Below are 22,731 nucleotides of genomic sequence, written 5' to 3'. Positions count from 1 at the left end.
TTCTTTCTTTCTTTCTTTCTAATTAGAGATATAATAAATAGTTTTTATTTTTAGTTTAAAAATAGTTGGAATTTTTTTTCAACAGATGGCGCAACGATATAAAAACTATCTAAACGCACTCTATCGGGGAAAAAGACACAACTAAAGTAGGCTTGCGCTTGTGGTTGTAAATTTTACATAAATGCGTGAAAGAAAAGGAGGGAGACGAACAGGATTACAGTCGTGACATTACAAGCGGCCAGGTTACTTTTATTATTATTTTAATTAGTCATTGCGCGTGACAGCTAAATAAAAAATAACACAAATTAATTATTTAAATAAAAATTAATAAACATAAACAAAGTATTATCTTCCGTATAAAATAAAAATACTCACGACAATGAATTTGTGACAAAACGGTGAGCTTTTCATTTTTTTTTGCTCTAATTTTTTTTTCTTTTTCTTTTTTTTATCATCATCAATAAGCTTCGACGTAATGGCTGTGTGTCTTTATCAGTGAGCTTTGAGAGAAGCTTATTATTTATCGAGCACGAGCACGCAAAATGCGTATTAAATAGCTCGTGGTATTTATTAATTATTATTATTATTATTTTTTTACACTGATAACACAAGAGCGCGGGAAAATTTTAAATATATATTGATCCAAGAGGTTATCTCCCAGCTGTTTTATTTTTTTATTTTTCATTTTATCCATAAATTCTCTGTCAATTTACTATCATTTTTTATTTTTATAATATAAATATTGAATTAATAAAAAAATAAATAATAATTAATAATTGACCGAATGTTAAATTAACAGCCCCCATAAAAAGGTCCTTGAAAATCGATAATTTTTTACGTCACAGAATCAGATAAAACAAATAACCACCGTGGGCGTAATATATATACATGTATTGTGTATAATAGGTGAAAAAGCCCCCTTTCCTTTTTAAGCTTATTGTTTAAATATTTATAAAATTAACAAGTATTTATTTTTTCAGATTGACAATGTCCAGCAGCACAAAAGACTAAACCCCACAGGATGTGGAGATAATAATTTTATTGGTGATATTCTCTTTTTCTCTTACTCTCTTACTCTCTCTTTCCCACAATATATATCTATAATAGAATTATTACACTAGTTTCATAAAAATAAAGTTTAGTTAAATAAAGTGATCAAGTGTGGAAGGGTATTTGTGAAATGGCCTTCATGATGAAGAAAAAAAAGTACAAATTTTCGGTAGAACTTGTCCTTGAAGAGCTTACCGCTGTGCCTTTTGTAAACGCAGTACTGTTTGCAAAGATGCGGTTAACGGACAGTGGATCCTTTGTAGATCATTCCACCAGGTGAGCTTTCTCTTTTTATCATAAATTATAAATTAATTTTATTTTCATAATTATAATTATAATTAGTATTATAAACAACCGTCACTTTTATTCCCGGTTTAAAATACTACCCACGTTTGTTGGCCAATAGCCAAAATCTATGCGATGACGCTCATCCAGCTCTGGAATTTACCGAAGCTAAAAAAAGATTCAAACAATAAAGATAAATTTTATACTTTATATATCCGCATTTATGTTTTTTAATAATAGATAAATCGACACGGAAATGATAAATTTGAAAGCGGTAGTAAAATTGTTTTTTAAATTAAAAGTAAACAGAGCAATGAACTTGCTGTTGAGAAAAGTAATCATCATTGATTAATTGTGACAAATAAAAAAAACAATATTACAAGTATTACAGGGGTAAAATCCTTGAACGATAACCTTTTCTGTGATTATTTAAAATAGTTTAAGATAAATGTCCTGTCGCAGTACGGTTCTGGCTCCCATTTAATTATCTTAAAAATAATAATAATAATAATAATAATAATAATAATAATAATAATAATTTCGTTAATATTATTATTGTACAAGTCAAGAGGATAAAGAAAAAAAATTAAGAGGAAGAAAAGTCATACGCTGAATTAGGTGGTTAATATAAACAATATATAAAGATAATGGACAATGTCCGTTGTGGGAAATTACTATTGCTCTGCTGATGAGGAAACGGAAATATAATAACTTTATATATTTATTTATTTATCTATTTTTTTCATAGAGGTCTTTGGGATACAGCCAAAGTAAACGGTATCCTTGACCGCTATTCCTTGCCAAAAATTACGGGTTTAAATTGTCGAGGACAATCTGGATAGTTTTCATGATATTATTGATTTATATTGATAAAAATTAACGCATCAATGACGGTACCTTTGTAAATCAATAATCTTTGCGTCATACATAATTTTATATTTATATATATATATATATATATATATATATATATATATATATATATATATATATATATATATATATATATAATAACTAGTTAAAAGCGTTTTATTCTAATGACACGTTATTGGCCGTGACCGTGGTTGCCAGACATAGACAATAAAGAATAATAATTATGATAAACAGACATGGTATTAATATAAAAAAGAAGTCATCCTACTGAATGTATGATCTAATACTTGTTATTTGCATTTATTTTTAAAAATATCATCATCATCATCATCATCATCATAATTATTTTAAAATCTACACTTAAATATCTAATGGAGGACTGTTTATTACTTTCCTTAAACAGATAATTTAAATTTAATAACAATAAAATTTTGTTGGTCTAAGAAATCGTGCCAAATAGCCGCGTTCAAGGTTCTGATAAGAAATAAATTTATTATAGAGTCTAATATACAGAGATTGAGAATAAAATCGTTTCATTTGGTTGACTTTAGAAAGTTTATTTACTGGATTATGAAATAAAATAAAATTCAAAAAGCCTTGAACAGCCTTGCCACTAGTCCTCATTTTAAAACTCTGGATAGTATTGGAAAATAAAAAAAAAAAAAAAAAAAAAAAAAAAAAACATCATATAGAGATGTATAAAAGATTGTAGTAAGTTGTGTATAAATTTATACTTTCCTTGATTTAATTACGTAACCGATTATCGGGTCCGCAACAAGTGAAAGAAGGTTACAGCCTTTTTAAATCCATCACAGACAGATTTTATTTTATTTTATTAATACTCTATATTTTTTATTAGTTATTATTAATAATAATTACGGAAGTGAGATTGATTATTGAAATGATAATGGACCACTTGACCTTATTTGGCTGCAATCGATTTAATTTGAATATTATTATTATTATTATTATTATTATTATTATTATTATTATTATTATTATTATTATTTTTATTTTACTTAAAACATTTTTTTTTATTATATTTATTTTGTATAATTACTTTACTACACGCAATGACGTTTAGATTTATTTTAAGTAGCATTAATCAATACAATAGGTAAAACCCACAGTCATATTATTAATCCCCTATATTTTTAAATCCATTCGCAGAGTCTAATCTTTTATAAGCGTTTTAAATTATTTACAATCACGTACATAACTTTTGTTATTAAAATACCATTTCTATTAATTTAGACTTTCATAGTATAGAAAAATAATGATGATACTACTTTCATTAATTTCACTATAGTGAAAATAATATTTTAATTAATTAAAATTTATTCTTAGCTAAGTTTCTCTATTTTATATTTTTTTATTTTTTTTTATTCTTTTCAGGGAAGAAGTTCAAGATCATACGGTACGATGGAATGCTAAATTTGAATTTTTATGCAAAATGAGCGCCAGCGCATCCACTGGAGTTCTTGATCCTTGCATACTCAGGATATCTATCAGAAAAGTAAATTTTCTTTAAATTTATTCAATTAAAATAAATATTAAAAAAAAAAAAAAAAAAAAAATATGTATATATAATAAAATATGATTTTTACAGGAACTTAAAGGAGGACGATCATTCCAGAAATTAGGATTCACTGATTTAAATCTTGCAGAATTTGCTGGAGCTGGACTGTGCCGACGTAGATGTTTACTCGAAGGTTATGATACGCGACATCGTCAAGATAATTCGATGCTGAGAGTCGCTATTAAAATGAACATGCTCTCAGGAGACATTCTTTTCAAAGTGTAATTATTATTAATTATTCGATTAAAGTTAAGTATCAAAATCATCATTTTTAATATATTAATTATTAAAGACCTTCACCGTCGCCAAAACAAACTCAGCTTGCTGTCCCGGGGGCTCCTGGTGTCCCGAGTATTGCCGATGAAGTTATTGTAAGCGACAGATGTAATCGTGAGGACTATGTATCGAGTGGTTCTCTTGCTGGAAGCACAGCAAGCGCCAGCAGTGGGTTTGGTAGTCTTCCTAAAAAGAGGCCCGCACTCTTTTCTTCAGGTTATTATTATTATTATTATTATTATTATTTGTTATTAATTGCTCAGGGGGGTTTTCCCCGGAGTCCGACTCTCCGAGGGCCCAGCCTGAGCGCCATCCATTACTGCTGCACCACTCCACACAACAAGGCGGTTAGTGAGTGCAGCAGGCCAAATTCATTTGCCTAAGTAGACGCAGGGATCCCAAAATGACAGCCTTTTGCATCCGCACTGCTAGAGACACGGCTGCTGAACTGCAAGCCGGTATCTTCGCAAGTGAAGACACAAAAGACTGTTTCATCCCTCCAAGGACGCCGACAACCAAAACGACGAGCTTGACACGGTAACCTGGGTACAGTTTGCCAATTTCAAACAGGAGATCCTGATATATCTGGTGTTTGTGCTCTTCTTTGGCCGAGATATTGTATTCGGCTGGGGCCGAAAACTCAATGACATAAATGTCACGAGTAGCCTTGTCAAAGAGCACAATATCAGGTTTGTTGTGGTCAATCCGCCGGGTTGTTGCGAATGGTATGTTCCAATAAATTTTGGAACTGTCATTCTCAACAACCTGCGGAATATCTCCTGGCAGATAAGGCAGCACTGGTGTCTCATCGATACCGCAGCTATATCTGAGATGATAATAGAGTACTCGCAGGGCAGCATTGTGACGCTGTATGGAGGCACCTCTTGCCAGCACAGGACATGCCGACAAAAGGTGCATCAGCGTCTCCGGATGTTGTTTACACGTCCGACAGGACGTGTCCGGAAGCTGCGCCTGGAGCACCTTGCTACGGTATTCGAGAGTGTTGATAACACCATCTTGGCAGGCAAATATAAACCCTTCGGTCTCGGACATCAGGCCAGCTGACTTCAAGAAGGAGAATGTCAGCTGGGTGGACAAGCCATGGTCACGGACGTGTTTGAAATACACGCTGTGCATGGACTTGTCCATGTGTTCACCGAGGAGTTTTTTTCCTCGGCTATCCTGACGACGCTCTTGAACTCCTTTTCGGGAGTTCAATGAGAGCGTTTATTTCTCCGAGACCTAAGGTATTTGCCGCGTAGATTGCTGCCTTATACAAGAACGACCCCTTCCGCGCATTTTCATGACTATGAACAAATTGCATCAGGAAGTCGTCCTCGTCTGCTGTGAAATTGGCAACCTCGTATGTTAAACCCAGAACCAAACGATCGTGAAGCCGCTCCAAGCTCTGCAATCCTCTCCCTCTGATGTTCCGGGAGAGGTACATCCTGGCGACTGATGAGTTAGGGTGCATGCTCTGATTCATATTGATGACTTTACGGGTTTTGATGTCGAGATCTTTCAACTCATTTCGAGGCCATTTCAGGATCCCAAAAGAGTAAAGTAGGACCGGGACAGCGAGCATGTTAGTAGCTGAGACTTTGTTCTTGCCGGAAAGTTCTGATGACCAGATCTTCCGGAGTCTCCTAACATACTCACTGCGAAGAGTTGTTCGGACTTCAGAGACGGCATGCATTTGCCGCTCTTCAATCCCTAGATATCTGTACAACTCTCCGGCGTCTAATTCTCTTAAGACGCTCCCATCCACTAATTCGACATCTCCACCCGTATCAGAGCACTTACCCTTCGCCAGGTGTACGACCGCACACTTGTCCAACCCAAAAGACATTCCGACATCCCGTGTGTACTCTGCTACGATGTTGATGGCCGTTTGTAGATGATCTTTGTTGGCACTGTATATCTTTAGATCATCCATAAACAGTTGGTGAGTGATCGAGTATACTCGATCACTCGGTAGCCCCGCAGAGTACCCACGAGTTTGTCGGAGGGCAACAGATATTGTCAGCAGTGAGATGCAAAACAACAGAGGGCTCAGAGAATCTCCCTGAAAGACGCCTCTCTTGTACTGAACAGTTCCGGTTACGTGCAATGCATTTCCACTTCCTATGTGAAAACACGTTCGCCAGAGCTGCATCGTACGTTGTATGCATCCCACTGTTTGGCGATTGATTCCGAGGCATTTGAGCAGATAGAGAATCAACTCATGTGAAGTTGAGTCAAATGCCTTACGGTAGTCAATCCAGGCCATAGACAGGTTGCGTTGGTAGTAGATTGCGTCTTGAATGACGCATCTATCTACCAACAAGTTGATCTTGCAACCTGACACGCCCTGTTTACTGCCACGTTGTTCGTATATCTGTTGCCACACAGGCTCTATCTCCTGCAAGATACGGTTATTTAAGATTTTTGTAAAAATCTTGTAAACCGCATTCAAGCAAGTGATAGGCCTGTAGTTCTTTGGGTCGGACAAGTCACCCTTTTTAGGGATGAGTACGGTTCGCCCTTCTACCAGCCAGTCTGGAATTGGTTCGTCGCCCTGAATGTATGATGTAAAAATCCGGGCCAGATGAGCATGTGTAGAAGATTATTATTATTATTATTATTATTATTATTATTATTATTATTATTGTTATTATTATCATTTTGTATTAACTTTTTTTTGTTTATTTAAATAGAATTGCTCAGTGGTACGGAATCTTATGATCCGATGACGCTCAATGAAGTAGTACCTTCGGCATTGCCTCCAGAAGTATTGACTGAAGTTCACACCGAGTCGGGGCACTCGAGAAATTCAAGCAACACAAGTCAACTGAGCAAAGGCTCGGGATATGGTTCTTTGAATTCTCATAGTCAACACAGTAGACAAAGCAGCAGTGGTGATAGTGGACACATTAGGTAATTTATTTATATTTTATAGTAATTAATAATCGAAAAATTTAAACATTCGTTGATAACCTCAGATTAAATACTTGAAATATTTTAAATTTTAATCTAATTTAATCTGAGAATATTGATTAAATATATAATTTAACACTAGGAATCATCTACTAATAAGTCATCATCAGCTCTAAGAATATTCCCTCTGCTAGGGTTGTTTTTTTTTTCTTTTTTTAATTAATTTATTTTTATTTTAATTTAATTTTTAATTTTTATCGTAATTAATAAAATAATAATAATAATAATCAATTTATTATAATTTTGCATGAAAATATTTTTTGTGTTAATTATTATAGGTCACCCTCTTGGCCGGTATGGGCACCACGGCTCCCAACCCTTTCTCAAAATGAGCCCTACCCTGTAAATAATAATCCCCCGAGCTCGATGTATTTAACGCCCCCGTCACCTTTGTCCCAGTTATCCAAGTTATCCCGATTGGGTTCAGAATCATCGACCCCAAAACGTTTCTGGACTCCGTCTCCATCGATACCCGTCGAGTCGATTAGATCCCTGAGTAGTACCGTTGGCTCGGTAAATGTCAACGGTACTTATCATCATCATCATCATCATCATCATCATCATCATCATTCTAACCGAGATAGTTTCACAACAGCGGGTGGAGGATTTAAAAGACCTCCTCCGCGAATCGGACAGTCGACCTGGCGCAATATCTCTAAAACTTGTGATTGCATCGAGAACCAGCCAAGTTCAACGGTATTGCGACTGGCTGACCAAGCCCGAGCTGTCTCTTCCCCAGATCCTCTTCATCGGCCCGAAACTCCCCGCGCCTCCTCGTTTATCTCCGTTGCTGCTCAGACCCTCAGGTAGGTTATTTATTTAAAAGAAAAAAAAAATTTCACCAGTTATTGCTGTTATTGTAATTGATATTTGGGTTACCCGCGTGAGGTGATTAGTCGCCGTAACTTTTTAGAATTTCCTAAGCTTTATCTTTTGAATGGATCAGGTGCTATCATTTTTATTCTCATTTTTTTTTTTTCCACTACAATTGCATTTAAAAGTAAATATTTTCATTATTATTATTCTTTTTTTTTTATTATTATTATTATTATTATTATTATTATTATTATTATTATTATTATTATTATTATTATTATTATTATTATTATTACACTGCTGGAAAAAATTAAGGGATCAAAAAAAAATTCCAAATTTTTCGGTAGTTTTCAACAAGCCGTAACTTTGAGAGAAATGGTTGTACAGGAAATAAAAAAAAAGGAAATTGTAGCTCCAAGTGTCTAGTTTTTGGATTAGAACTTCAAAATTTTGTAGCCTCCGCGGTTTCTGAGTAATCGTAGAAAAACCAGCAACAAAAATTCTCAAAATTTTTTAGTTTTTTTGGTCTACGGGCGTGGAAAAATTTTTTTAGCTTAACCACCATAAGAATCGGATACTTTGTTCATTTAGCTTTAATTTCTTTTTTTTAAACACCCTGATACGTCCACTCCTCGCTGAGATATCGGTCTTCAAATGGAAAAGGATCTTTTTGTCTTTGATTATCGATATCTCAGCAACCAATGATCGCACAGAAAGTTAAAGGCGGGTTTCAAGAACTTGAATGAATTCCCTTAACGACTGTCCATTGTTTTTCGAAAAAAATTTTTTCTTTCCGTCACATGAATTTGGAAATGCAACAAAAAATGGGCTTTTAGTGGTTTTTGGAAAATCAAGCGCTGGATCGAAAATATTGAGGAAACCACTAATGTTAAGTGTGCCTTTTACAGTTCAATATGTCCACAAAAACCCTACAAAGAATCAAATTAATCCAGCCAGCCGTTTTTTTTGTTTCACTTGATCGAATTTTTGAAAAATTAAAGGATCACGTTTTTTGCTCTGAAAAGCTCATAATTTTTAAAAATGAGAAAAAAATTGTTTTTCGAGCTTTTTCCACATTTTTGTTCCAGAAAGTGCTTAAACTGAAAAAAAAAAAAAAATTCAAAAAAAAAAATTTTCAAAAAAAAAAATTTTTCGAAAAAAATTTAAAAAATAATTTTTTTGGAAAAATTTTTTTAACAAGTTAAGGAAACTCAAAAACCATCGCCCAATGATTTTTATCACCTTTCCACCGCTGCATTCCTTGATTCTACTGATCTCCTTTTAATTAAATTAATAAAAAAGTTAATACCCCCAATCGAATTTCGATTTTTTCATACGCTTTTCGGAGTTTTTTTTCTTTTCTTTTTGTGAATCCTTAGCAAATCGCTTCATTCAACAGTTTTTTCAAAACTAATCCCTCTGCGCTAAAAAAATTTTTTTAATTTTTTGGTCAAAATTGAAAATTTCTGACTTTTGATTCTTAATCATGGTTAGACGACATTTATCGGAGGTGGAAGTCGCTCGATTAGTGACTCTTATCGACGAAGGTTACACTCAACATGCAGTTGCTATCCGGATGGGTGTAAGTCAATCTGTCGTATCTCGAGCTTATACCAGATACCAAGAGACGAATCAATATCATCGTCGCCCCGGACAAGGTCGCCATCGAGTCACTATACGGTGGAACTGACGAGCCACCGGATCTCAATTCTCCTGAAATACCTTACACACACACACACACACACACACACACACACACACACACACACACACACACACACACACAGAAGCGTAAATCCGACCGCGCGACCTCCACGTGGTACGCTTTGGATAACGCTAATGCCGGCAGTAATTGTTTTATTAAACTTTTCAAGAGAAAAATTTAAAAAAATTTTTTTCAATTTAAGCACTTTCTGGAACAAAAATGTGGAAAAGCTCGAAAAAACAATTTTTTTCTCATTTTTAAAAATTATGAGCTTTTCAGAGCAAAAAACGTGGTCCTTTAATTTTTTCAAAAATTCGATCAAGTGAAACAAAAAAACGGCTGGCTGGATTAATTTGATTCTTTGTAGGGTTTTTGTGGACATATTGAACTGTAAAGGCACACTTAACATTAGTGGTTTCCTCAATATTTTCGATCCAGCGCTTGATTTTCCAAAAAACCACTAAAGCCCATTTTTGTTGCATTTCCAAATTCATGTGACGGAAAGAAAAATTTTTTTCGAAAAAACAATGGACAGTCGTTAAGGGGAATTCATTCAAGTTCTTGAAACCCGCCTTTAACTTTCTGTGCGATCATTGGTTGCTGAGATATCGATAATCAAAGACAAAAAGATCCTTTTCCATTTGAAGACCGATATCTCAGCGAGGAGTGAACGTATCAGGGTGTTTAAAAAAGAAATTAAAGCTAAATGAACAAAGTATCCGATTCTTATGGTGGTTAAGCTAAAAAAATTTTTTCCACGCCCGTAGACCAAAAAAAAAAACTAAAAAAATTTTGAGAATTTTTTTGTTGCTGGTTTTTCTACGATTACTCAGAAACCGCGGAGGCTACAAAATTTTGAAGTTCTAATCCAAAAACTAGACACTTGGAGCTACAATTTCCTTTTTTTTTATTTCCTGTACAACCATTTCTCTCAAAGTTACGGCTTGTTGAAAACTACCGAAAAATTAGGAATTTTTTTTTGATCCCTTAATTTTTTCCAGTAGTGTATTATTATTATTATTATTATTGATTCAAACGAGCTTGTTTTAAGAAATTAGTATGGCTTTTGTTTGGAAACTTGCAGAGGCATCGGAGGCGGGCACAGAAAATTACTGGACGGTACGGGAGTTAAATTAGCAACAGTTACTACAAGTCCAGACTCTGATGAATCAATGCTAAGTGTCCCGTCAGATTTATTATCTGCTACTTTACAGCATCGTAACAGCATTACCCCACCGTATGCTTAATTATCTATTTATTACTAAATACAGACTAGCTTGTGCATGCGGCTTATCATTTACATTTCAACTTTTATTTTTTTTTTCTTATTCTTTAAAGATACAAAAAAAAAAAAAAAAAAAAAAACAAGAAAATATTAAAAAAAATTTTTAATTATAATTATATTGATAATAAATTTGTATTTTTATTGCAAGAAATCCATCTGGTGGATCAGGATTGAGCGAGACTGGATCGTTGGATCGGGCAAAAGCTGCTTTAGAGCGCAGGAAAAAGGCTGAGGACTCTGGTAATTCAGTCGCGTGCAGAGTTGAAGTGACACGTCCTAATCCAGACTCGTTGATTGACGAATTGCTCAAGGCAACTAATTTAGAGCAGACTGATCTTGAAAGTGCTGAAAGTAAGTTATTGATATACAAGTAACAATGAGAAGTATTAACAAAAAAAAAAATTAATTAATTAATTAATTAATAATTTTGTGTGTTTTTTTAGCATCTGGACTGCAATTATTTATTGGAAAAGACGGATCAACAGCGCTGGGTAGTCATGAAGTTAAAAGCCAAATGCCGGCAGGTGTATTTAAGCAAGTTGTTATGGAAGAAAACAATAGGTAACATCAGCAGATGACGACGTCTGGCAGCTCATTAAGAAGACAGTACTTGTCATCTCGCCAGTCAACAATACCACCAACATTTTCACTAGCTCTTGTACCGGAACTCGTTATGGAAACTTCCGAACCGAGATAGTAATTCGTATTTACTATAGTACTTTTTTTTTTTCATCTTATTATTATTATTATTATTATTATTATTATTATATATTTTCTTGGTTATTTTATTTTATTTTATTCGTGTATATATATATATATATATATATATATATTAACAAAGATGGTATTTTATTAGTCCATCGGATTCCGATCGCGTAAATCGCACATGAGACTAAGACTTTATTTTCTTATTTCTTTTCTTCCTGGAATTAAAACGATTGGGTAGTTAAATTTAAAGAATAGATAGATAAATAATAAAATGTTTATTAAATTTAAACACTACGGTTACTTGTTACGGTCGTTTTTATTTTTTTTTTTTTGTTCATTTTTCTTCTGTAAATAACCATAATCTTTGAAATAACGCAAGTAAATCGACTGTTTAAAATTTGTATATATAATAATAACAATAATTATTGAAAACACGTAGTTGTTAATTAGATAAGTGGCGCTTCAGACAATTTTTATTATTTATTTTTCGCCGCTTGATGGTTGCCATAAATTATAATACATCTAAAAAAAAAAAAAAAAAAAAAAAAAAAAAAAAAGAAAAGAAAAGAAAAAAAAAAACAAATAATAATAATAATGGAATTGAAGGATATTTATTTTTATTTTTAATTTAGACTTGCCAAAATACAACCAGTTATTAATTATTAAATCATCACGTGACATCACTGACTGATTTCTTATGGTATTAATCATTAATTAAATGCTTCTTAATTATGTCTCATATTCTTCCAATTAAACATTTTTTTTTATTGCAACTATTTTTTTTTTCTCTTCTCTTTATATAATTTACTGGTGATGTATAAATTTTTAATCGACAGTTTCAGCAATTGTAATTATATCGCTGTATTTTGATTTTTTGAAAAATAATTTACGCGTGAAAAAAAAAACAGATATTATTGTTGTGATATTTATGATAATTGTAATAATTAAATTATTACTGTATTGTCAATTGTATTATATATTAATTAAAAAAACAAAAATTATTCGATGGCTCTTCTTTTTTTTTTTTTCTTTTCAAAGAAAAATAATGTAAAAAAGTAAAGAAAGATTCATATAAGGATATTTAAGTTGTCTTTAATAAATAACTAAATAAAAAAAATTAGTTGGAATTTAACAGAGAGAAGCGGAACTGTATAAACTTTCTCTAGGTCCAAAGACTTGATCTAACTTATTGCTGTTGATGTAACGTCCGTTTCATTATTATATTATTATTTCGCACTTAGTATCGATTTATAAATAAATAAAAGAAGGCTTTCACGTTTAAATAAACCGTAATATACGTCCATCGTCCATCTCTAAATTAATATTAATAACTGTTATTACAATCGCGTAACAATTGGATAAAAAAAATTAAAGACAAAATATATAACAGTTGCCGTTTGAAATATAAATTCCCCTCTCCTATAAATTTAATTTTTTTACCTCTCGGGCTTTGAGCCTTCCAGTTCTCAGTACATTTCTCCGTTTGGTCTTTTAATCAGACAATATATAGCTCGGGAAACTTGCAATTGAACAATGTCAATAATTAAATTTTCTATTAAATTAATTTTTATTATTTTACTTCCCGTTTGGGCAGAAACGGACTTTGATAAATATTTTCCAGCTTACGCGGTCGCTAAATACTCTCAGGGTTTAAAAAACTCAAGTTGTAAGAGTCAACTGGAGGAATTTAAACTTGGAGTGGATGCTAAAGTGCTTTGGAGTCTTAAAGGTAAAAATAATTAAAAAAAAAAAAAAAAAATTACAATATCAATTTATTAAATTTAATTTATTGTTTAACAGTTTTAGATGCTAGCGGTGAACCAAAACCTGGATTTTTTTATGGAAATAATTATTGGCTTGGTTTACGGAGTCAATGTTTTGATTTGGAAATTAGAGAGCCCCTGGAGTTGGATCAAGAATTTTTAAAAAATAATTCAAGGTACCGCAAAAAAAGTCTCGAGTTTCCACCCTTTCCGTTGAATTACTTTGTTGTTAAATTTAATCACAACAGCACTAACCAGTATCACTTTAGGATTAAAAATGAGGTAAGTTTTTTTTTTTTTTTTTATTAATTTTACATATTTAATTTATTGTTTCGTATTAATTAATTGTAAAAAAATAATAGGACATAATAACATTGGGATTATGTTTGCCCGGATCTTGTCTACCAGAAGAATTGACCGAAATAATTAAACAAATCTTTGATAAAAGAATCCTTGCAATCAGTTATTTGTATTCCGCAGACTTTACCCTTTTGGAAATTTACGATCTACAAGACAATCATCAGTGGCTTATCAATTGGCGTATAATCACTACATGGTTTGAATAATGATGATAATAATAGTAATAATAAATAAAATAAAATATAATTATTTAAATAAATAAAAATAATTATCCAGCTGTATCCTGATTGTAACGGTGATAATGGCAGTGATTGGAACAACTTGTGATATAATTATTAATCAGCGACGTCAAAAATTAAAGGAAAAGGAAAATGTTATTAAGAAAATATTAATTTGTTTTTCCATCTATACAAATTCTAAAATAATATTCAATACTAAAATAAATAAAGATTCTCTTGCGTCGATTCACGGACTTCGTTTCTTTGGAATGCTATGGATCATGATGATCCACACGGTTTACTACTCAAATGATTACGTTGACAATAGAACAACAGTCTGGCGATTATCTCAAGACTTATCCGCTCAAATTCTCACAAACGGGAGTTTATCTGTTGATACTTATTTTTGTCTCAGTGGATTTTTGGTCAGTTGGCTCTTTTTCAGACAGAAAATCCGCGAAAATCCATCAACCAGAGAGCAAAAATTCCGGTGGTTAGATTATTTTGGACTGATTGTTAAACGTGTCATAAGGTACTAATATTAATAATAGTAATGGATTATTAGTATATATGTATATATTTATAATTTCAGACTTACTCCGGCGTATTTATTAATTATCGGAATTGCTGAAATAAATTTTGGATGGTACGCTGAAACATCAGCTTTTAGAATAGCTGAAAAACCTCAAGAAAATTGTCCCCTGTATTGGTGGAGAAATTTATTGTACATAAACAATTTATTTCCTTGGAATCAAGCAGTATGAATTATTCTATTAATAAATTGTTTTATTTATAAATAATACTTATTAATTTAATAAATAGATTTATTTTTAATTTAAGTGCTTGTCTTGGAGCTGGTATTTATCAAACGAGATGCAATTTTATATTATTGGAACTTTTTTACTTATTTTATCAGACTTGTAAGTATATAATTTATATTATATTATATTCAACAAACTTTTAATTTAATTAATATAATAATAATAAAAAAATTTTAGGTATTTTAAAATAGCTGCTGGAGCTTTGATTAGTTTTTTAATTATTTCAATGATAATCAATGGTATAATATCTTCATCATACAAGTATACGACCATGTAATTATATTTATTTTATTTTATTTAAATTATTATATTATATTATTAATTAGAGATATTCGTAGGTTAGATCAATTATGGAATCTAATGGATGTTGTATATTCACCTCCCTGGATGAGAATTGGCCCTTATTTAATAGGAATTATTGCAGGATATATTTTAACAAGGCTCAATGGTAAATTAATTCTTAAACGAGTGAGTATCAAAATAATAATTTATATTATATATATATATATAGATAATTGTTATGTTTTTATATATTTTTCAGAAAATATTATGGTTATTTTGGATAATAGGAAGCATGTGTAATATTATAACACTCTTTGGTCTTTACGGGCGTCATCTTTCAATAGCCACCACTGCAGTTTATGTTGCAGTAAGCCGAATTACATGGGCTATAGGTATATCATGGTTATTAATCGCCTGTCAAACCAACAATGCCGGTTTTATAAACAAATTACTATCTCTTAAAGTATGGATACCTTTAAGCAGACTTAGTTATTGCGCTTATTTATTAAATCCTCTTCTTATTAATTCTATTTATCTTCAATCTGAATCGGCAATTCACATAGACTTTCTTCCAACTGTAAGTTTTAATTATAATTTAAGTTAATTTAATCATTTAATTTTTTGTTTAATTATTTTTTTTAGAAAACCATGTTCCTTGGAATCGCCTTCATGACTTATTTTTGCGCATACATTGCTACTATTTTACTCGAGACTCCTTATATTTTGTTGCTTAAAATATTCAAATCATAAATTTTTTAAATATATAATTTATAATTTGAATAAAGTCAACAAAATAAAATGATAAAAGTTAATAAAATAAAATACATATAAGTAAATATTGATCAAACATTTACCTTTAGTAGTAGTAATATCTTAATATCTTAATATATATATATATATATATATATATATATATATATATATATATATATATATATATATATATATATAAATCACAAGTGTATGTAGTAAACTAATCGTAATTAAAGCATTAAAATACTAAAATTAGTTTATTTTAATAAAAATGCCGGGAAAGAAAAAAAATAAAGGATCAAAATTAGGAAAAATGAGTGAAGAAGAACGATTACGTTATCTTCAGCATCGAGCTGAAGTAGAATTAGAAGCTAAACGACGAAAAGAACAGCTTATTGCCGGGTTTATTAAAAATAAATTAAAACGAGAGGAGGCATTTTCTCGTTTAAATCATGCTAAAATAAATGAACAATGGAGATTTAAATTACGGCAATTTAAATCCCGGGAATTGTACGAACAGGTTGAGTATCTATGGAATTATTTTGATGAAACATTTAATAAAAAAAATTCAATAATTGATAGACTTTACAGTGAATTGGAAAATTCAGATGTTAATCATCGTCGTCTTCAACAAGTACATATCCTTATGATTGATAAATTGATTGATAGTCATAGAAAAAGACTCGAGGGCTTACATAATAATTATATCAAATATCTAATGTTGATAAAAATTGGAGAGTTTAATGAAATGTCCGAAGCTAAACGAGAATTAATTTATAGTTGTAAACATTTAGAAACTGTTATTTATACTGAAAATTATTTAATAAATGATAAATTAGTGGAAACTATGACAAGAAATGCTATCAATACCTACAATATTGAATTTACAGTAAGTATTTTAATTTTTTTAATATTAAATAAATAAAAAAATGATGATAATAATTCGTATTATTATTATTATTATTATTATTATTATTATTATTATTATTATTATTATTATTATTATTATTATTATTATTATTATTATTATTATTATTATTGGTATTTTATTTCAGAAAATTAAAGATATTGATGAAATTCGAAAAACAACTGGAGAAAACATTTCTAAACTATGGTTTAAATTGAAACAAACAATTGCTAATTATCAAAATAAAACTAAAACTCTAAGAGAACAGTATGAAAATTTAAAAAAATTTGATCAACAACATAAAAATGAAACAATTAATTTTCCACAACTTGAAAATTTTTTGACATCAACTATAGACATTTTAAAAAATCAAGAAAATTTATTGACAGAGACGCGAAATAAAAATATTAAAGATTTAGAGATAAAAATTGAGATTTTTAATAGCCGTGTTCTTAAGCTGAGAGATAAATCAAGTGTTGATAAAATTACCGATAATATACAATTAAAAAAATTAAGTGTTATTAGTGGAAAAGTAATTGACGATTTAAAAAAGATCGAAGAAAAAAGCCGGACTGTAACTCTACTAATTAATTTGTGTTTAAATATTGAGCCCTTTTTAATAGGCAAGTGTATAAAACCGATTAATCCAGAAGAAACTGATGATGATGATGATGATGATGATGATAATAATAATACTGATAAAGAGTTTAATTTAGTGACAAAAGACCAGTCAATAATTGCTCCTTACCACCTTCTAGATAACTTTTGGAAAGCATTTAATTATGTTAAAGCGGAAAATTATATTCGGAAAAAACAATTAAGTAAAGCAATTGCTGAAAATAATAAATTAAAACGTTATATAAAATCGTACTTTGGGGCCGTTACTCAAGCAACTGCTAAATTAACTGATTGATTGATTGATGAAATATTTATTTATTGATACAGTAAATATTTAAATCTTATGTATGTATTATTTTTATATATATATTGTAATAAAATACTTGAATTAACGTTGAGTAAAAATTCCTCCGCCAATATTTAAATATTTGTAGGGACATGCACGTGTGCGGCCTTTGACAGAGTGAAAGAATATTTTTTGACGTGGTACCAAACCTCCAGTCTCTAAATAAATATCAAAGCACATTCTAAGTCGCTGTAATTGGGTTGACAGTGTCGGTGGATTATGATCCCACATTACATTTATTTCACGTTCAATGTCACGAATAACATCTGCTGACCAATTTATTTTCGTGGAATTCATGTTTACACTTATTATTGCTGATGATTTTGGATAATCTGGCTTTACTGCAATATGCGCAATAAGTTGATCTGAAATATACATATTTTAATAATATTATTATTTTTAGTTACTTTTAATAAAGATCATCATCAATAATAGTAATTTAACTTACGATCATCATGGCGTAACACAGCTTCATAATAACTATCTGAAGATGATACTAAATTATTTTTAATAATATTTTGAGTATCTGGATAAGTAGAATAATTTTTCCAAGATATTGAGGTAAATTTATTGAGACAAGTTAAAATTTTTTGAGGATTAATTGAGGAGTCACAAATGTCACCGGAAAGTGCAATGTTACCTGATTCGAGTAGACGTATTTCACTAGACAAATCCAATCGAGCTTTTACACGACGTTTTATTTCTTTAAATATACTTTCAATACTGTTTTGTGAAATTGTTTTTTGACGAGTCATATGCTCATCAGATAAATTAATAATATGACCAGTAATAAAATTAAGACCAGCCATTCTTTGAGCCCACTTGTAAGGAGTACCAAGACCCAATGAAGAAAATTCCGGCAAATGATAACGCTTCAATTGATAATTATTTGCTGGATTAGGACTTTCTGTACCGGTATCTTGGGTATACAGCTCACGAAGAATACACTCGGAATTTAATATATTATTATCGTCAGCCGCCACTATTACGTTGTCATTATTGATATTCTCCAAATGCGATTCAACAGTAATTACTTTTAAAAAAGTTAAGTAAAAAAAATTTAACATCATTGTAGTATCAGAATTAATAGTTATTATTATTTTAACAGCAAGTGGATGTTTGTGAATAATTTTTAATTTTTTTTCTTCCTCTCTAGCTTCACGTGAAATACGATGATGTCGTTTTTTGTGAACCGGAATATCATCAGGTGGAGTCTCTAATTGTCCTTCAACATCCGAGTCTGATTCTTGTGTACCCTCGTTATTATTTATCCTCTTAGCGTCCTCATCGTCACCTTCAACACTGACAATTAAACTCGAGTCATATGCGTCACGATATGCTGTGGCTTTTACGCAAAGTACGTACAAAGGAGACGGTAATAATCTGGCTCGCTGATGTTCTTGGTGAATTTTATCAAGCGGAAGACCTAAACTATCTTGCAAAGGTTTACTTGCTTCAAGTATTGACCGTAATTGTGGTCCTAAATTATCCAATCGCTGCTGTTTCGTTTCGATACTTTCGGCAACTGTTTTTTTGTTGTCAGTTAATTCATCACACAGCGAGGACAATTGTTTTCTTTGAGTCAATTCCCACTCTAATCGAGCTAAACGAAGTTTGTGATCATTATTTTTTGTTATTTCCGGCTGGCTCAGGCTTTCTGGCGCTTCTTTGTAGAATTTTTCCTCAGATACAAGTTCTATTAACTCGTCCTTTGATCTAAAGAGGGGAGGAAAAAAAAAAAAAAAAAAAAGATATTTAAATAAATTTTATATTTAATATAACTAATAAAAAACAACATGTAACTAAACTTACTTGAATTGTAAACACTTGACAACTTCCTTTTTCAAATGCATAACTTCGTATAACAAATTTTGTAATTGTAAATGACGACTGTCTACTTCACTTTTAGCATCAGCCAAAGAATCTCGTGCAAATTTTGTCCTGAATTTTTCCATACGGTTCAATTTTTTCAACTCAATAAATGAAAGCGATGTTTGAATTTGCAATTCACGTATCTCATCTTTTACCTACATATAAAAATTATTGATAATTATTATTATTGATGTATGAAAATTGAAAATGATTATTTTAATTAATCAAATACTTACAGAGGACTCGTTCGTAGTTTTGAGTTTAGCTATTTTATTCATAGCGTCTCTTATAGATTGGCAAGTGGAGAAAAAATTAGTAGAATCTTGTTCAGGGGAGCGTGATGTTGCTTCTTTTTCTTCATATGCAATTATTGCCTGTTGGTGGTGAGAATTTAACAATATAAAAGTAATTGAAAATTATTATGAATTAAAAAAAAAAACAAAAATAATAAATATTAGTAAAACCTAACCTTATACATATCGTTTTCTTTAATTGCGCTAGTATTACTATTATTGCTACTGCTATTACTCATTGATTTTCGTCGTTTCTTAAAGACAATTGTTTCATTTTCTTTAGCCATGTTATAATATTAAATTTATGAATAAGAATAGCTATTCGCACATTCCCGTGTGAAAATTTGCGAAAAAATATTTAACGTTTGAAATGAATCCATGCGTCAACATCTTTCTGTGAAATAATAAGTAAACGAAAATTTACTATAGTATCGGCCGTAAAGTTCGATGCACTGTATTTACTGTCAATGTTGTAGCGCTGGAGCTTTAAAATTGAAATTTAAGTGAATGTTTTTCATTTTTTAAATTTATAAATCGCATGGCTCTCAAAACCATTGACTAAATGGCCAAGTAATAATAAAAAACAACGGCTTAAGATTGTCGAAAATATGACCTCGATATAGCTATCGTCATAAATATGTCCACCATTTCGCCAATAAATACCAGCCAACGCGAAGCACATTGCCCGAAAACCATCAAGGAAATGGCCAACCCAATTTTTTTTTTAATTAATCAATAGTTAACTTATTAAGAATTAAAATTTTCATAATTAATGAATGAATCAATGCTTAATGAATTAATTAATTATATTTAAAATAACGGCCTAGACATGGTCAAAAATGTAGCCGAGATTTCATCAATAATTATCGGCCATCCACGAAGAGAATTTGAAAATCATAGAGGAAATGGCCAACCAATAACTCGAAATAGAAGTCTAAATAAAGTCTAAAATAAAGTTTAGATATAGCCAAAAATATGCCCACCATTTAGTCAAGAATTACCATCCAAGCGCGGAGCGCAAGCCTCTTGAAATCGTCATGCAAATGGCCAACAAAAAACCAAAAATAGCGGCGAAGATTTAGTCGAAAATTTGCCAGTCATTTCGCTAACAATTATCAGCCATGCGCGGAGCGCATGGCTCTTCAAACCATCGGCGAAATGGCAAGCAAACAACCAGGAATAACGGCCTAGATTTGTTTAAAAAAGTGCCCTCGATTTGGTAAAAAGTAGGCCAAATATGGCCGAAACAGTGTCCATATTTGGTCGAAAACGGCCACCATTTGGCTGACATATATTGGCCTTGGGCGCGGCCCGAGGCCCTGGCTGAAACGGCGCAAATGGCCGAAGAGTAATGGGCACGTTGGCCGACAACATCGGCTGGCCTGGGCGAAGCCCAATGCTCTGAAAACGGCCGCAAATGGCCGAAATAGTGGCCACCATTTGGCCGGCATATATCGGCCTTGGGCGAAGCAATGCTCCGAAAAACGGTCACCAAATGGCCAAAATATGGGATTTTCCATCTCCACTTCCCCTTCACCCTTCCTTGTCACTGTTTAACCAGATAAAGGTATTTTGGTAGGTCAATTAAAGCGCTATTGTCAAGCTGATAAATACCCCGGTGTATTGCTCCGGTAAATAAACACACGGATTTATACGATAAGGAAATTGTCATTTCCTACAATTGGGAATATTCCCTAACAACCAGTTAATGCAAGGTAAAGGTTATTACATGATCCTCTCGGCGTCTCCTATCTGTTAAATAACTCCTCACATCAGCATCTCTTAAAAATCACATCTTCACTCGGATCTTGAGCATATTCAATGAATTTACTTAGATGTTCGAAAATCCCACATTGACGACATTTACTGGCTGTTGCTTATTGTCATTTAATTCCAGCCAAGTTCGAATAACCAGTACCTACATACATTCGCTTACATTCGCCGGGCCATACACGCCACATAAAGGTTAATTTATAGATATAACCTGAAACGTGTCATGACTGCGCTTTAATTTATGCGAAATTCTGTTAGTGAAGTGGAGCTGCAGGATTGGCAACTTTACTGTTGCAAGTTAGCCAATTTCGTGATTCCTACGATTCTCAAACTGTATTTATGTTGGTGACACTACCACTCATTTCCCGTTTACAATACCGACATTCAAACTCTATTCAACACATTCTCGACTCAACATGTGGCTGAGTAATTTATGCATGCGTGGATATTAGTGACATGCAAATCTTTGTCTCTCAGATAAGGCCAGACTGTGTAATTTTCATTTCTCCTTTTATCTTTTTCACTCTTTTATTTGTTTACCTTTAAATTTTCTCAAGAGATGTTTACTATTGTAAGTCAATAAAAGACCTTGTATGGAATTAAACTAATCAGATCTGAAATTAAAGCCTTAAAAGTTCATCATAATAAAGTTAATACTTTATCAGTTATGTTTATCAATCTTATGTTAAGATTTAACCGTTCAAGAGTTAATACCAACCTATTAATCGAAATCGCCTTTTGGATTGGTGTTGTATTCAAGATGTCAAAGTAGGTTTCATAAACATTAAGAACAAAATTTTCAATAAGTTTACGCATACTTAAGCCCAATTTAAAAATAGTTTTCCCTTGTTTTTACCCGTCAAAATATTTTTCTGACACAGCCTGGCCAAGTTAAAGAAATTTATATAATTTAGTAATTTAAAGGCTCTTTAAGAATAATCAAGGAAAATCATTTTTACTTTAATACTTAAGTTTTTAAAAATCAACTCTCTCTTTGGGGAGAAGATTTATCAACTATGCGCCACCTGGCGAAATTTTCGATACTAAAATTTATAAAAATTATATGTGGCCAAAAACTGTTGAAAAATTGAAATTGTTATTGCCATTAAATTACCTGAGAAACAAGAATCAAATGGTGCGCATCTAGTAGCCGAGGAGTAATCAAAAATAAT

General features: G+C 31.6%; 4 protein-coding genes across 8 annotated transcripts; 3 read left to right on the top strand and 1 right to left on the bottom strand.

The window, feature by feature from the left end:
• Positions 1–199: 199 nt before the first annotated feature.
• On the top strand, positions 200–12,149 carry LOC141532162 (early estrogen-induced gene 1 protein). 2 transcript variants are annotated; one of them, XM_074250382.1, is made up of 9 exons: positions 200–398; positions 981–1,326; positions 3,604–3,724; positions 3,818–4,008; positions 4,080–4,279; positions 6,760–6,979; positions 7,318–7,845; positions 10,994–11,196; positions 11,289–12,149. In XM_074250382.1, exons 2-9 carry the CDS (start codon positions 1,181–1,183, stop codon positions 11,408–11,410), a joined length of 1,731 nt encoding a protein of 576 aa, XP_074106483.1. In that variant the 5' UTR covers positions 200–398; positions 981–1,180; the 3' UTR covers positions 11,411–12,149. The 2 variants fall into 2 exon arrangements, with proteins under 2 accessions (XP_074106483.1, XP_074106482.1); XM_074250381.1 differs by lacking the exon at positions 7,318–7,845 and adding an exon at positions 10,645–10,797 and having other exon boundaries at positions 208–398.
• A 139-nt stretch (positions 12,150–12,288) lies between these two features.
• On the top strand, positions 12,289–16,056 carry LOC141532160 (nose resistant to fluoxetine protein 6). 2 transcript variants are annotated; one of them, XR_012480051.1, is made up of 11 exons: positions 12,289–13,282; positions 13,354–13,598; positions 13,679–13,872; positions 13,953–14,426; positions 14,487–14,652; positions 14,735–14,814; positions 14,893–14,988; positions 15,054–15,183; positions 15,257–15,574; positions 15,640–15,828; positions 16,007–16,056. XR_012480051.1 is itself a non-coding variant. In XM_074250376.1 (10 exons), exons 1-10 carry the CDS (start codon positions 13,087–13,089, stop codon positions 15,745–15,747), a joined length of 2,007 nt encoding a protein of 668 aa, XP_074106477.1. In that variant the 5' UTR covers positions 12,289–13,086; the 3' UTR covers positions 15,748–15,857. The 2 variants fall into 2 exon arrangements, 1 of the variants encoding a protein (XP_074106477.1); XM_074250376.1 differs by lacking the exon at positions 16,007–16,056 and having other exon boundaries at positions 15,640–15,857.
• Positions 15,961–17,570, top strand: LOC141532161 (dynein regulatory complex subunit 2). Of its 3 annotated transcripts, none has more exons than XM_074250380.1 (3): positions 16,066–16,270; positions 16,342–16,639; positions 16,806–17,570. In XM_074250380.1, exons 1-3 carry the CDS (start codon positions 16,215–16,217, stop codon positions 17,568–17,570), a joined length of 1,119 nt encoding a protein of 372 aa, XP_074106481.1. In that variant the 5' UTR covers positions 16,066–16,214. The 3 variants fall into 3 exon arrangements, with proteins under 3 accessions (XP_074106478.1, XP_074106481.1, XP_074106480.1); XM_074250379.1 differs by having other exon boundaries at positions 16,333–16,639; XM_074250377.1 differs by having other exon boundaries at positions 15,961–16,639.
• Thoc5 (THO complex subunit 5) lies at positions 17,567–20,188 on the bottom strand. Its single transcript, XM_074250375.1, has 5 exons — positions 19,963–20,188; positions 19,730–19,867; positions 19,434–19,648; positions 18,070–19,337; positions 17,567–17,986 (listed from the first exon to the last, which is right to left on the bottom strand). Exons 1-5 carry the CDS (start codon positions 20,071–20,073, stop codon positions 17,664–17,666), a joined length of 2,055 nt encoding a protein of 684 aa, XP_074106476.1. The 5' UTR covers positions 20,074–20,188; the 3' UTR covers positions 17,567–17,663.
• Positions 20,189–22,731: the final 2,543 nt, after the last annotated feature.

The sequence above is a fragment of the Cotesia typhae genome, unplaced genomic scaffold (genome assembly GCF_013202065.1).
Source record: "Cotesia typhae breed Kobodo isofemale line unplaced genomic scaffold, CoteBio_Ctyphae contig_59, whole genome shotgun sequence".
Classification (NCBI taxonomy): Eukaryota; Metazoa; Arthropoda; class Insecta; order Hymenoptera; family Braconidae; genus Cotesia; species Cotesia typhae.
This window is presented reverse-complemented; position numbering and strand designations above follow the sequence as displayed.